At 39.3% G+C, this 15,826-nt stretch overlaps 1 protein-coding gene across 7 annotated transcripts in view; it reads right to left on the bottom strand.

Moving 5' to 3' along the window:
• Positions 1 to 2,333: 2,333 nt before the first annotated feature.
• LOC131237555 (senescence-associated protein AAF, chlorolplastic) overlaps positions 2,334 to 15,826 on the bottom strand; it is a 31,431-nt gene continuing 17,938 nt past the window's right edge. For 5 of the 7 annotated variants that reach the window (XM_058235378.1, XM_058235382.1, XM_058235380.1 and 2 more), the window contains 7 exons: positions 11,360 to 11,428; positions 8,613 to 8,659; positions 8,331 to 8,454; positions 7,497 to 7,565; positions 7,284 to 7,387; positions 3,298 to 3,373; positions 2,334 to 2,997 (listed from right to left, as the gene is read on the bottom strand). In XM_058235378.1, coding sequence (XP_058091361.1) covers positions 2,815 to 2,997; positions 3,298 to 3,373; positions 7,284 to 7,387; positions 7,497 to 7,565; positions 8,331 to 8,454; positions 8,613 to 8,659; positions 11,360 to 11,428 — 672 coding nt within the window. In that variant the 3' untranslated portion in view covers positions 2,334 to 2,814. The remainder of the gene's footprint in view (positions 2,998 to 3,297; positions 3,374 to 7,283; positions 7,388 to 7,496; positions 7,566 to 8,330; positions 8,455 to 8,612; positions 8,660 to 11,359; positions 11,429 to 15,826) is intronic. The other 2 variants (XM_058235383.1, XM_058235384.1) reach the window with 2 other exon arrangements.

Raw genomic sequence — 15,826 nt, 5'->3', positions numbered from 1 at the left:
AACATAACTTGAATTCACGTTGCAGGCAAGGATAATTGGTGGCAGTTGGCAGTAATCTATAAGCATTTCAGATTTTGAATTTTTGAAAATCCTTCTTGAACTACAAGTTGAGACTCCATCTATTTTTGGATGATGGGTATGTGTGTGAACTGATTCTCTGTGCACACTGGGTGAGTAATCCTTTTCGTTTATTTATCATTCATCATTTTTACAGGTAGACATGTGGTTTTTATTGGACTGTTTGGGTGGCCTATTTCAAATTACAATTTGATTGTCATTAGTACTGCACATATTTGATTTACAATCAAGAACTGCAATTCAGCTGCATTAGAATTTACATTTATTATGTGATAGGAAGTTGATGAAGGCCCATGGCTCACAAAGGCCTAGCATGTATGATTTTGGACTTTGTTGATAGATTTATGATCTAAATATCAAGAACTGCAATTTCCCATATGAAGACTAATTTAAAGATGTTATTGAAAATTTTGATAATTATTTTTAAAATTTACCTATTATTATTCTAGTTGCCATCTTAGATAAATTAAATTGATTTGAAATCAATCTAATAATTTGAGAACTTTTATAGGAATTGTCAGTTTTTTTTAGTATTGTAAAAAGACAAGTTTGATATAAAAAAATATTATCTCTTTCGCTAAAATATTCTTGTGGGTGTATTTTTGTTCAAATTTTCACCATTAGATGTCATGATCTCATTGAAAGATTGTACCAAAAGTGTACAAATTGATGGTCTAACAATTCGATATTGTAGGATTTATCTAGCTGTTACCATTTCTCATATGGATCACTTTGTTTGACAATTGTAACCATGCAATCAATGGTCACTAGCAAGGACAATGGATGTTCTCGATAAATTATGAGGAATCATCCACCCCATGGGCCCCACCTTGAATTTCTCATATTTCTCAAAAAACCACTATTGACTGGACAGTACTAACTAGAAAGGTGCAACGCAACATGGACCGTTCATCATGTGGGGTCCATCTTAAATTCACCAGCCTAGCCCATTTTCTGGTCCTTGTCAACAATATCTTCATGTAGCTGGTACATGTCAAAAGTACCAGTTGTACAAACCCTACATACCGATGACTGGTGGGATCTACTGCCAAGTCATCAGACCACTTCTCAGATGACACGTTGTCTCAAAATCATACTGGTTAGAAGTTCATAAGCATCCAACCAATCACTCATTTTTGAGCCATCAGGAAAAGAATAAAAAAGCGTCTAGAAACTTGTCTTTGGATGGAATGTTCAGTAACACAAGATAATCACAATTTTTCGGCATAAAAAATCCATGAGGTGACCCACAAATCAGTCTGTCCGGATTGCTTGACATAATTTACCGAAAAATTATGATGATATAATCAGCCGGTTTGGCTGCCACTTAAAAGATGAGTCATCTCATCTAAGTTAATATTAACTATGTATTAGAGATCATACTTTATACTAATTGTTAGTTATATTTTTAATCCCCACAAAAACAAAAACAAAAAAAGATCTCTAATACATAATTACAATTAAATGAAACAAGATGAATCTCATTTTTAAGCGGCAACCAAACAGGCGCTACAAAAATAAAAAGATGGCAATCATTTTAATAATCGAATCTCTAATACATACTAGAATCCCTCCAAAATTCAAACCTGAAAACTACATATACTGGAATAATAACCCATGTGAAGCATCATCAATTGTAAACAACAATTATTGGACCATACTTGAAAAGGCAACAGGTCAATACCAATGAATGAGATGGATACGGCCCAATGAAGATGGTGTTGAATAGGAACAGCTTCAGATGGGTAGCCTTCAGGATACACATACAGTCACACCTTCACCCAGGCTTTAGCAATGTCCCCAAAGCTTTGAATGATCCATTCCTCCCATTCATTTCACATTGCTATTAGCTAGCCATGATAAAAACATACCAATATTTTGATGATCCTAACCATCCAAGCAATAGTATGAAAAATGGATAGTCAAGATTGCACAGAGAAAAACCAGGTCCAATCATCATAGTAAGACATCAATTCAATAGGCCCCGTTTCACTAATGGTTCTGAGGCACTTTGGTTAGATGATGCTACCAAACTAATCTAATGCTCATAAAAAATGAATGGTCACAGTGACCACGTTTGAAAGAGTTAGGATCATCAAGTTAGTGTGATTTTTCTACAATGGCTTGTCAACAATGCTATGAAACAAATGGTCAGTGAGGATCTATTATTTGCCGTCACACATTATTTAAAAGCTTCAGGGATCCCTCCAGCAAGAGGGCATTTCGATCATTTATAAACATAGCTTGGACGACAATTTCACAATGGTAGTACCACCAACAGCTGCCATAAAACAATAATTAGGCCATTTACAATAATCTCTTTTGTGAAACCAGCCATGCTATAGACAACCTTGATAGTAGTTCTAAGGGATTTTAACTCCAAAACAAATATATTAGGGTGAGTTTGGAAGTACCCAAATCGGCATTCGTTTGAATGTGTTGGCAGGGTTTTGAGGTTAGAGAGCATTTGGCAGTGTGGACAAATTGCAACTCAAGTGGGCAGTTATTGGTCTTCTGCTACTTGTTTCATGTATAAAGTGGAAAGAAGTGAAGTAACTACCTTTGGAAAAGCTTTCAGCCCACCCTCCGATTCGAAATGTACTTCCAAACATTCCCCTTATAATGTTAGACGCTATTTACATGAAAAGCTTGGCGTCAACCATTGGCATTGATGCCATCTCATTTCGTACATTTATGTAATTGGATGGACGGTAAAATATAATTTCTCTATGGTGATCATATGGATGGATTATCTATCTCATCATCAGCGTTATCGTCTCCTGTCTCATCTGCTGGAATCGGGTTATTCATTGTAAATCTCCAACTGTCTCCTTCTTCTATTTCCCATTGCCTTTTCAGTTCATCAATTGCTTTGGATGCAGCGGCCGCAACAGCAGGATTGCTGTCTTCTGCCAGCCTCTGTCAGAAGAAATGATGACTTCAGTGAGACTGTTGAAAAAAACAGACAATATCGATATATCGATAATTCTGTCCAGAGACTTTTGTGGTTGTGTTTGGATGCTCAATTGAATTAAATTGCAATAACTCAAGCTGATCACGAGGAAATTGACCAATATGGGGCTAGCCTCACGTTCACAGGTTTGGTTGTTACTCACGATAAAAATGGTATCATTTCCACATTTGTAATTGATTCATTGCAATTCAATTCAAGTGGGCATCCAATGCAACCTTCAAACTATCAAGATTTGGTGAAATTGCCTGTAATGCTCCCATGCCGGCATTGCCAAGAGTCCACATGGATGGTGCTGCCGCCAAGGCATTGGCTAGAGCTTGCCTACAAAGAAAAAACAGCAGATCAATTGCGAAGATGTGAAGTTCAAAATTGCCGGCATCTCAATGCAAATGACAGTAAATTAATACTATGGTTGCACCAAGTGTGAAGAAGCAGTAACAGATTCAGGTTTTTGAAACAAAATTAAAGACTTCTAAGACTAAACTGAAAGTAGGGGCAAAAACCTCAAGAAAACGCTTTTCAGAAGATTTTGTAGACTTCACCCAGGGAACCATATTCATTTAGGCTCTGAATTTGCAACTTCGTGGAAAGTTTGGTTCCGAAGGGGTTAATCTACCTATCAAACTAGCAAAGAGTCTTCAACTTTTGGTTTATTGACACTTCCAAATGGTACCATCAGGTGCCTAAAAAGAAAATGCCCTATAGGCTGGAGTGATAGCAGAACTGGCAATATGGCCACCCCATAGTTGTCACCTTTCTGGAGGTATCATACAATGCTCAGACCAAGATTTTGTACACTATTGGGTTTTCAGTTTGCACATTTGGGGACCATTGTTCAGCGATACAAATTGTTGATGCAATGGTCCCCACCATAGATGGCCCATGCACAAAAACCCCAGATTGGAAGACCGTAGCCAACTAATCTTGGACCATTGCTTTGCGAACACAGTGACGTGTTAGGATTTTCCTTCTAGGAGATTTTTGGTGCAAGACCATCCAAAATTGTTCCAATAACATCAATGGTTCAGATTGCAGAACCATGGGGCAACACTTGTAATTGAATTTGCAAATAGCCTGGATCTCCCTATGCATTTAAATCACTAGTGGGTATGGCAGGTGCAATGCACATGGAGGTAGGAAGTGAACTGCCAGAAGGGGGATTGAAATCGTAGGTTCAAACATATGGTAGCTATGTGGGGCCCATTGTGATGTGTGAGTGCCCTCCAACCATCCTTTAGATACACACCTACCAATGTGAGGCATGAATCCAAAAACCCAGATTGATTGGTAACTTAGGTGGGCCACAAAAAAGAAAAAGGGATGGAATGTAGCATCCACCAACCCATTCATCAGAAGATCGCCACCAAGATGAAGGGACAAACCAAAAAGCAAGCCATTGAAAAGTACAAGCAGCCAAACCGCATGATTGTATTTTGTCCATGGTGTCCAACATGAGTTTTGACCATGAGTATTAATTGGATGTACAGCAAGCATGAGAATGCGCAATCGATGCATGGTTTGCAAACTACATAGACATCATGGGGGGACCCCACAACTCAAATGTATGGCAATTACCATTCTCTACCAGCTCGAATGGCCAGATGGCGGTACGACTATGCAAAATGACAATCCCCAACATTTTATCTAAAACCCCTTTCATATCCATTAGTAACCCAAAGATGTAACCATTCCGTGCACTAATTGCTAGAAAATGTTGCCCCTCCCTACTCGTGTTATATCTAGCAGAGATGAAGTTATCAAGCCAAAAACATACCTCCAATGGAAGCCATGACCGCTGGTTATAAGAACTTGCTATTCCACACCCTCTCTCGCTTAGGCACTTAAAGATAAGGAAGATTTGCAAAAACATAAAAGAGGCTTAGGGACCAAGACTTCATTATTTGGCATGCCTAGGTAACTCCAGCCCATCATGGAGTCTCTTCAAGTCTCCACACTTTGTAACTCCCACCTTTTAATTGGATTCAATGTACATGATAAACATGGTAGGTAGCATGCCCCAATCATGGTGCACATTCACACTGATGCAGGCCCCACTAGCATGCTCATACACTTAAGATCCAATGTCCAAGTCTGATTCATCTTGATCAAAACCATTATCCCTGATGGCCCACCAACCCAAAAATCTCACAACACTTGTACAGGCCAATACCTAAGTACAAAGTAGAAACTCTGGGCCACATTTCCCAATCAGTAAAAAAGGAGAAACGAGTAAGCACCCAATGTAAAGCAGACCGTATAGTAAAATAACAAATCTAACAAAAACTTTTAAGGCAGGATCCAACATGTGGGGTGTGTGGGCGTATTAAAAAAAAAATGGACCTGTTTGGATGCAACCCGAATTACAATTGGTTTGGTGTTTTCGGTAGACAGAAGACATTATTTAGGGCCTCAATGGGAGATGGCCCACGTTGTGTGAGCTTCTTTTTTTTCCAGCTTTTTTTCTTCCCAAATAACAAGCAAAATAAGAACGGGAAGGATGTGCTATGGATGAAGAGCACCCAGTGTCCGTCGGGAAGTGGGAACACCAAAACCCCTCAGGACCGGTTTTAAGCGTCTTTAGTAGCTACGTGTCTCCCAGGTTTCAACTAAAAAAATGTTTGGTCGCATCCCTTCACTCGATTTTATTACTTCTTTGAGGAAGCCCATACTAATAAAACCCCAAAAATGATGCCTCGGCTAAATGGTGGCGAATGGATATCCCTTTTTTTTTTTTCAAAAGGGATACCCCATGTTTCACTAGGGATATACCATAGCGGCGAACAAATACCCCATGTTTCACTAGGGAAATGCCGTATATGGTTGTTGTCGTCAAAGTATTCCATCAAAAAGGGTCTTGACACATGCCGCAACCTCCATTTTCCTAGCCATTGGTTGGATGGTTAGAATAATCTGATAGAACGGATTTTTAAGAGGGATGGGAAATCAAAAGTGGATACCACATAATTTACGGTGAATAGAAATAGCTTTTTAAGTATAATCAATATAGCCCGTCCATTTTCAAAGCGAATGATTGGTTGGTTAGCATCATCCAAGTAAGGTTCTATAGGGATGGGCAAGCAAATGTAGGCCCTGCACAATGGACAGTGAACAAACTTTTACTAGTATAATCAACAAAGGTTGTTCGTTTTCCTGGCCATTCATCAAACAGTCGGAATCACCCAATCAAAGTGATTTTGGGGTGCATGATGGATGCTTGAGATAAATGATTGGAGCATTTCTAGTGTAATCATTATGAGCCATCCATTTTCCTAGAGCCACTTATCAGTTGGCCAAGATTCTAAGACCAAAGTGACTTTCAGGAGAGATGGGCAATAAAAAAAGCTTCCGAATCCATATCATTGACCGGACCCTTTTCTAGTATAACCAATGCAGATTGCCCATTTTCCTAACCATTAATTGAATGGTTAGGAGTTAGGCCTATCCGATCAATGTGATTTTTGAGAGGCATAGACAATAAAAGGTGGACCCAACAAGGAAAAAAAAAACCAATAAAAGGTGGACCCAACAAGATGAATGGTCTAGATCATTGATCCAAGTTTTCTCTCAATTTGAACTGCCCATTTCAGAGCAATTAACCAAATGGTTCGGATCATATCAAAGTGATTTTTGAGAGCATTGGAGAGTCAATGGGGGCTCCAAATGATGGGCAGTCCAAATCAACTATCAAACATTTTCTAGTAAATCAATGTGGACTGCCATCTTCTTAGCCATTGATTAGATTGTTAGGTTCATCCGATCAAGGAGATTTTTGAGAGAGATGGACAATCAAAGGTGGCTGCATAATGGATGGTCTAGAGTAATAATAACTATCCCCTTTCAGTATATTGATCAACGGTTGTGGTCATCCAATTGAAGTGATTACTAAGAGTGGCGGGCAATTAAAGGTGAGGCTGACATGAAAGATTGTCGAGACAATGTGACCCATCAAATTGTATACTTCTCCCAGGAAACAGAGTGTGAGCCAAACAAATCAGTCTTTTTCCTGGGAAACAGCAGTGTGAACCATACAGAACTTAGATGTTTCCAAGAAACTTTATCTAAGGGAAGTGAACCAGGAAACGTGTTACAGAAAGTGTTTCCATAGGAAAAATAAAAACCAGGGAAAGACAGTTCGCAGGACAGGCCCTAAGGTAACCAGTATAGTAAATACTTCAACCAGATCATTAAAAGTAGCATATTTTGGTAAATTCTAAAGAATGGGAAAACATACCTTGTACTATCATCAGGAGAGCTCGAACACTCGGCCAATAATGAGACACTACTTTTACCATCCATTGCATCAAGATCTATAAGAGTTGCTACTAACAGTTCGAGCTGCCCCATTGAAATCCAAATAGAAAGAATGAGTGAGAAAATGATTATTGAAAAAATAAATATTTACCAATGGTCTCAATCAGAAAATGAAATTCTACAATGATAAAACCTCTTCTGGGTCAGTGTAATCTATTCCATCAGCTTCCGAGAGGGCAGATGCCATGCCCCAATATGCATCCTGTAAAATATTGAACCACGTTCTGTAGGTAAAAAAGAGAAGAAATAATTTATAAAAAGCAGAATATGTATTTGACGATCCACTTGGATACTCAATTGAATTGAATTGCTATTAACATAATTCAAGGATGAGGAAAGCACCAAAAGGGGTGCAATGCCATTTTATTTAATAATGTCAACAAAACCATTAAATTGCACCATGTGTTCCAAGTTGGACTTGAATTAATAGTAATGGTAATTCAGAAGCTAGTCCCTCATTACAAGAGGTCTGGCCCCACAGGCGACTTTGCATGCAGCAACATCTCAAAATGCCATGTGCATGGGGCATCTGAGCCATGCATAAGGTTGTTCCCACTGTGAAGACAAGCTGGTGCAAAAATCGTGCAAGCAAAAAATTAAAAAAAATTAAAAAAAATAAGAAATAAAATCAGAGAGAGGATGGTTTAAAAGAAAATGCAAATCTCCACATTCAACACGAACATGTGGCTCTCCTGATTAGTGGATTGGCCTGATTTTTGCATCAGATCATCTTCACATATAGATCCACCTTTTGCACACTCGATGTAGCACTCATTGCCAAGTTGACACACACTTTGTGAGCAAAGCTATGTGTGGAGAGGGTGCATGTGAGGCTTGCACACCTCTCATGATAAATGGAGCGGAGATATCCCCTCATTTAGTAATTTCCACCTTAGCAACTGAGTTATTTCAATTCAGTAGTGCATCCAAACATGGCCAAAATGTAGATAAGGTGACAGGTAAAGACCTGTATAGCAGTAATCCTGTCAGTAGAGATTTCTCCAGGAAAGAAATTGAGAGCCTTCCCATTCTTCTCGAGTGTTATAAGACCCATCACGTTATTAACTGATAAAGGACCTTGTTTCTTAGGGCTACACAAAAGGAATGCATGCAAGAGGTCATGATCTGATTATACAAGTACACAACAGCCACTGAGATATCACATCCAGAGATCACTGGGATTTTTATGTTATTGCAGCAAGAAAAACAGACTAATCAAGTTATAGGCTCTTGGTTATAGAGAACTTACATCTGTAACATCTTGCTCACCATCATGTCATGAATGTTCCTAACAAACTGCAAGATCCCAACATAGGAATTATTATTCTTTTTCTTTGGGCCCTGTCTTGTCTCTGTCATTAACATGAAAACGTACATATGGCAAAAATGGACCAGAATTAAGCCCTTCATCAGGTGGGCTCCTCTATCAGAGTCCATAGCTCAAAAATCACAACAAAGGACAATCCTAGACATCTCAGTGACCTACGAATGGTCACAAAAAGTAAAAATCAACTAATCAATGGTCAGCAATCAACAGCTAAAATCTTGTCCTGAGGGTTATAATCATCTAATCAATGATTTTAGAGATATGGATCATCTAATGTAAGCCTACCTAATAAATGTCCTCGATCTCGTGCATGTGCCATCTGAACTGCTTTTGGATGTGATGCAGGACAATTAACCACTAGCACTGAACTGATAGAGCATGGCGAATTAATCCCTTTATCTCATAGCCCAGGCCCCAAATCCATGGGTGAGGTCCTCAGCCGAACCGTCCTTGTGGGCCCCAAATCCATGGGTTCCACCCTACACAAGCCACCCACCTCACACTGGCCCCAAATCCATGGGTTATGCAGGCCACCCACCCCGAGTGTGCCCCTGCATCCCACAGGCCAACCCACTCGAGCCCGTTGTGAAAATGCCCCCGCATTAGGATGTCATACACAACTATTAGTGTTGTGTGCCCTAAGCCAATGTTGATCTTGACCATTGATCAAGATGACCATGACCCTACCCGGGCATGTCATTAATGCCATAATTAATGTGGGCTTGCTCTAAATTGTACATGTATTAATGGGTTAGAAGAGAGGGGTTCCTTTGTTGTCCTTGGGTACTTGAGAGTGGACACAACAACCATGGGCCAAGGGAGAGTTGTGGGCCATGGATCTCATACCCATAATGACAATGACCATTTAAGCGGGCTTGGGCAGCCTATCACAGAAGACCGACTCTTGTGTGAGGGGGGACCAATGACAACTTGGATGGGGGTGGTTTTAGAGGACATAGTCCCTGTTTCCAACAAACTTGAGGTTAACCATTAGAGGTAACAAAGGTGGAAAAACCAACCGCTCACCCACAAATGACAACTCGGGATGGAAAGGCTCCACCATTGGACTCAACGATGAATTGGTGCCTTTTGCCCTACCTCACATAGGAGTGTAAGTGTTCATGGATATGGGATCTTATCATTAGACACTTCGGACATTTGCATTGGAGGATTTCTTTAAGTCTCTAAATTAAGAGATCTATTCAAACATTTGCATTGGAGGATTTCTTTAAGTCTCTAAATTAGGAGATTTATCATGTCCGGTCCATATCGACTTGTGTCTGTACCAACTCTCCTTAGACCTCTAGACATATGGGGAGTTGAAGTTCCTAGTGTAATGTGCCTTGGCTCTCCTCACGAGGTCATCTTGGTAGCTCCATCTGTATCGGTGGTTGGGTATATGCATAAGGATATGGTTGAGGTCCATATAATCCAACAAGGGATACACTAGTTGCCTAAGAACACTTTTATGGCTTAAATCTTGGTGATCGGACCATCCATCAAATTGTTTTTAGCTGGACCCGACACTTAAATAGTTTTAAATGTTTTTGTAAATGTTCCCAACTACTGATCTTTTTGTTTTAACCGTTAAAAAGGTTTTAATCACACTTGATGGATATTTGATGGTTATGATCTTGCAAACCACCAGTTGATCTCAATGAGTATTGGATCAAGGGTGGATGAATTGTGTCAATTTAGGGATGAGGTGTATCATAATCGATGCATCTCATGAAATGCTAGCTCCTTATATGTAGATCTTATGAGAGAGAGAGAGAGACGGATGTCCCTACCCCCCTTAGGCATCACCTAGAGAGAAGTAGAGAGAGATTTGTCTCTCCTCCTTCCACATCCACACGCTGGGATCCACTTATTTGGATGGCTCACCTACACACGCTCCAGGACTTACTGTAGGGGGTATGCTTGCAGGCATCTTACTTAACGCTCATATGAGATAGATTGGGGAGAGACCTAGTTTGAAGGATCTGCATCGACAGCTCATCCAGTTTCTTGGCAGTATCAAGCAGAGGTCATTCTAGTCATAGGATATCTTATATTGGAAACTTGATGATATCGAGACAGGGATCCATATATCAGGTTTTATTAAAATTAGGAATTTTTGAAAATTTTATTTCCAATGCATTTTTCACCAACAACAACTCTGTGCACGTGATGCGGATACACAAGCTTTTCCCTTTTCTTTAGTGTCAATAAGATTGGAAAACAAAAGTGCATGTCGGTTGTGAAATGATTTGAATATGGCTAAAGGTGGCATAATAGTTAGAGCTTTCATACAACAACAACAAAAGAAAAAGAAAAAGAAAGAAAGAAAAGAAAGGAAAAGAAAAGGCAAACATTTCAAACTTGACTGCTTTGAAATTATTCCAGGAGACTAAGATTAGAGTCCACATTTTGTAAAATATTTAAATTTGATCAGTATTCTTGAAGAGCTTCATATTAGGGTCCAAATTTTTTACATTTTCTTTGGAATAATCATTAGTCCCACATTAATTATATCTATTGAAGAACAATAGAAACTACTTCAAGAGAAAAAGGAATCACGATCAATAGTTACATGGCAATATTAAAATAGACATAAATAGAACTGGATCTCGCCCAATACACACTCTTATGGAACTTATTGAAATGTTACTCATGACGGATCACTTTACCTCCAAAGCCATGAAGGCATCTTCCATGGCGCGTCGCCTCATAAGAAAGTTGGCTCGCCGCAAGTCCGCCTGCAATGAATCAAGAGGCAGCTTCCATATATAAAAAAAAAACTTTTACATTGTAACACTTCAAGAGTGCAATAGCAGTTTTGATTTATATGTTTCACTAAATACAATCTTGATAGTTATGACCATTGTTCGAAGTATCCCCAATATTATCTATATCTCTAGCTCAGCGATATCGATTACACTGGTACCAATACAGATAACATTGGTAGTATAAAAAATTCCAGTTATTGCCGATATATCGTTAAGTATCGCCAATGTATCAGTATCACTAATGTATTGACAATACATTGCTTGTATTGTCAATGTATCAATATCGCCAATATTTTCGACTGTGTAAATTCCAAGTGTCGCTTGTATCACTAGTATACTGGCGATATTTCAACAATATCACCAATGTATCGATATTGTCAAAAAATTGTTTATTAAAAGACATTTCCATTTCAAATTTCTTTATGGGCGATGGTTGTATGCAATGTTCAATTTATCGATGATAATATCGATAATTTCGCGATATTATTGTTATAGCAACATGAACGATATCAAGACCACGGTCTTTCGTTTCCTTTCCAATCGTCAACAATTGCTCTGCAATGTCTTGTGTTGTCGATATTCTTAAATATCAATGGATCCTTGGATAGAAGGTTGGATGGTTGGATGGATAAATGGGATGGTTGCATGGATAGATAGGATGGATGGGATGGTTACGATAGCACATGCTTTTAGGCCCCCATTAAATGGAAACTTATTATGTATGCATTCTTTTTGCAATTGTTTTATTCCCAAATATGCAAATATGTGTATTTTAGCGTCTCCTGAAGTTTAACTGAAAAATTCCACAGTTTTCCTCATGCTTCCCCACATTTCTAGTTATCGACGATATTCTCGGTGATATCAATATTACTTCCATATCCCCGACCAACAAAACTTATAACAATACTAATACTTCGAAGTTCAAACACTAGTTACAACAACTTGGAATGGTGCCAATGTAGCTTCTAAATATAGAATTCATCACATTGTCATTCTTCATGAATGCAACAGTTGTGTTGCTTTATAAAATTTAGCAAAGGTAATCAATCTTGATAGTTACATGGACTTGGAATATGGTGTGGATCTTCTACACGGCATATGCATATCCTCGCTTTGGCTAACATCTTGGCTAAATTTTTTTAAGGGCCATCAATGAGGCTAATAGCTCGGAAAACCTCAAACTAACAACACCACCAATCTTCGGAATTAGAGAAAAAAGGAGCATCCCAGCTCCAGCGTAAAACAACCAGATTTGAAATTTTTGAAAACGAAACTTAACAATTCTAGTTTAAATAGAAGTGGAGGTCTGATTTTCAAGCTTAGACCCATCCACCATCAAGGAGGAGATACATTTAGACTGGGCTCTACTGCTACCGCTGGCTATACCATGAAAATATTTAGGGCATGTTTGGTTCGTGGGGTTTAATGTTATGGAATTGCATTAAATGGGATTAACACCATTATTGCACAATGATTGCATGTATGGAAATACCATGGTATTTTGGCCATCCAATTCCCATGTTTGGGATAAAATTCTTGCTATGGGAAAAACACTGGATTAAGCAAAACCCGTTTGGTGGACCATGGAATTGTAATCAATGAACCAAATTCACAATGGATGTCAGTTACTTGTACACGTATTTAAGTAACTAGAATGTCACGTGTAAAGGGCATATATGGATGGACAGCATGGGTAAAACACATGCATCAATGTGGGGCACACATGTAGTGGATTTCAAATCCACCGGAAATCCCGCATGGGACCAAATGCAATTCCATCCCATGTAATCCCAACCCTTCCCATCCTCCCCAAATGCAGGATGGAATTTGCACGGGACCAAATGCAATTCCATCCCATCTAAGCCCATGTACCAAATAGGCCCTTAGTGTTCCCATCCCCATCTTTAAGCCAAACAGCCTGCGAGCGCTAGCGCCACTTAATATCCTCTTCCTTAAGTCTCTAACTATAATTAAAAAGGAACTTATCTTTGGAGACTTTTTGTCTTCTGTAGAGAGTGGCTAGAGCTTCTCCTTAATGTATAAGGTTTGAATCTCCCTCAAGATGGCGCCTAGCTCCCTCTCCCTTTGCTCGGGCACTTATGCCAAACTTTAATATTCTCCTTTAGCAACTTCAACTTATGAAAGAGCCTAAAACCAGCTCCACCTGACACCTCAAAGGAAGACCACCTTTCAGAAATTAGAAGCCTAAAACCTTCAACTTTAAACCAAGCCAGTTCAAAGTGGAAAGATCTAGGGACCCAATTAATCTTGTCTGATACATGGAGCAGGGGACAATGATTTGACACCGGCTTGGGGAGGCCCCTCTGGTGAACCAAAGGGAATTTAAGAACCCAATCTAGAGAGAATAAAAACCAATCCAGCCTTGACATAGCAAGCTTAGCCTGACCATTAGACCAAGTAAACTTGACACCTCCCAAAGGGAGATCGACCAAATCATTGCTTCATGACTAAATCAAAGAACCCTTGCATGTTGCCAGTGACACAAAAGTCCCAGAATTTCTCATGGACAAACCGGACGATATTAAAATCGATGGCGACACACCAAGGTGGTGCCAATTTGCAGCAACAACAGAAAGTTTATCCCAAAAGATAGGATGAAGTCTTGGCGCGTTAGGACCATAAACTCCAGAGAAGACCCATCCGAATCCCAACCAAACTTCCCCAAAGATGACCAGCGCATAAAAACAATGAGATCTAAAATCCTCCCTACATGGGGCCTTAGGGTCCCACATAATCAAAATACCTCTCGTCGAACCACAGCAGCCAAGACAACCCACCCAACCCTTTTCTTACCTCAATGGACTCGACAACATTATGGTCCAAATTCTGGATTTTGGACTCTTAGAGAACAATGAGATTAGCTTTAGACCGAAGGCAGACATCCTTAATCAGGATACGCTTAAGGGTGCACTCTTAACCCTCTCCAATTCCAAAAAAGAATCTTCATTGAAACACTAGTCTTACATTTAGAGACTTTATTAGCTTTACTCACCGATAAAAGATTGAAGGGAAACTTAAGAGCATATAAGACGGAAGACAATGACCATATGCTTAAGCTGAGTAATACCACGTCCAATAATGTTTGAGGAGGTACTATCAGCCAAGGTAAATGATATTTTGGAGGGAGTAAGATCAAATAAAGAAAGAAATTATAATTACCGGCAAAATGATCAAAGGCCCCAAAATCTATTTTCAAGGGAGAGGAATAGGATTATAAGAGATGTTTTACCTGAATAAACCCACATGGCAGTAGATGTGGAGGTACATTATTGGATGTAGGACCACTAGAGTAGAGGAACAATGCATATTCTTCCCATGATAATGTGACATTTAGAGATTTTATTAGCTTTACTCAGGGAAAAAGGCTGAAGGGAAACTTAGGAGCATATAAGACAGAAGACAAATGACCAGATGCTTAAGCCGAGTAGTACTAAGTACCAATAATGTTGGAGGAGGTACTATCAGCTAAGGTAAATGATATGTTGGAGGGAGTAAGATCAGATGAAGAAAAGAAATTACAATTACCAATAATATGATCAGAGGCCCCAAAATCTATTATCCAAGGAGAGGAATAGGATTATAAGAGATGTTTTACCTGAATGAACCCAATTAGCAGTAGATGTGGAGGGTAAATTATTGGATGTAGGACCACCGGAGGAGAGGACCCACACATATTCTTCCCGTGATAATGTGACATTAACTTGATCACCACTAGCATTGGAAGTAGCAGAAGGAGCGGGTCTACCGTCAGATGGAACATCATTAACAACTAGTGTCTAGTGATTGATTGGCCCTGGGAGGTTTTTTATGAAGGTGCCAACAAAAATTCATAAAATGATTAGTCAGCCAACAGTGAGTGCAGAAATGATCTCTACCGCCACAACCACCCCTACCATCCCCTGAAACTCTACCACCTACACCATAATGAAGTCTAGTTCATCCACCACTATCTCTAAGAATACCAATGTAACCTAATGAGGTAACCAAGGTTGATTTATTTGTATTATTAACTTGCGTGCTGTCAGAATCATTTTTAGTGGGAACTCTTTAAAGTCTAGCATAAACTTCAACAACTTAATGAATCGAAACACCACCCAGAATCTTATCCTTAATGGATTGATACTCCCTCGGCAAGTTGAACAAGAGCTTCACCACTTTCATGTCTTCCATTTGCTTCTTCATAAGTGTCACATCCAAAATAATGGGATGATAAATCAAAAGTTCTTCCCATTTGACAAAATACTCACCAAGAGATTTATCTCCCTTTTGAATAGAGATTCTCTTCGTACCGCTGATACACCGGAGAAATATTCTATTCTGAAGAGTACATCTTCCACACTGTATCCA

Source organism: Magnolia sinica, chromosome 2, assembly GCF_029962835.1.
Source record: "Magnolia sinica isolate HGM2019 chromosome 2, MsV1, whole genome shotgun sequence".
NCBI lineage: Eukaryota > Viridiplantae > Streptophyta > Magnoliopsida > Magnoliales > Magnoliaceae > Magnolia > Magnolia sinica.
This window is presented reverse-complemented; position numbering and strand designations above follow the sequence as displayed.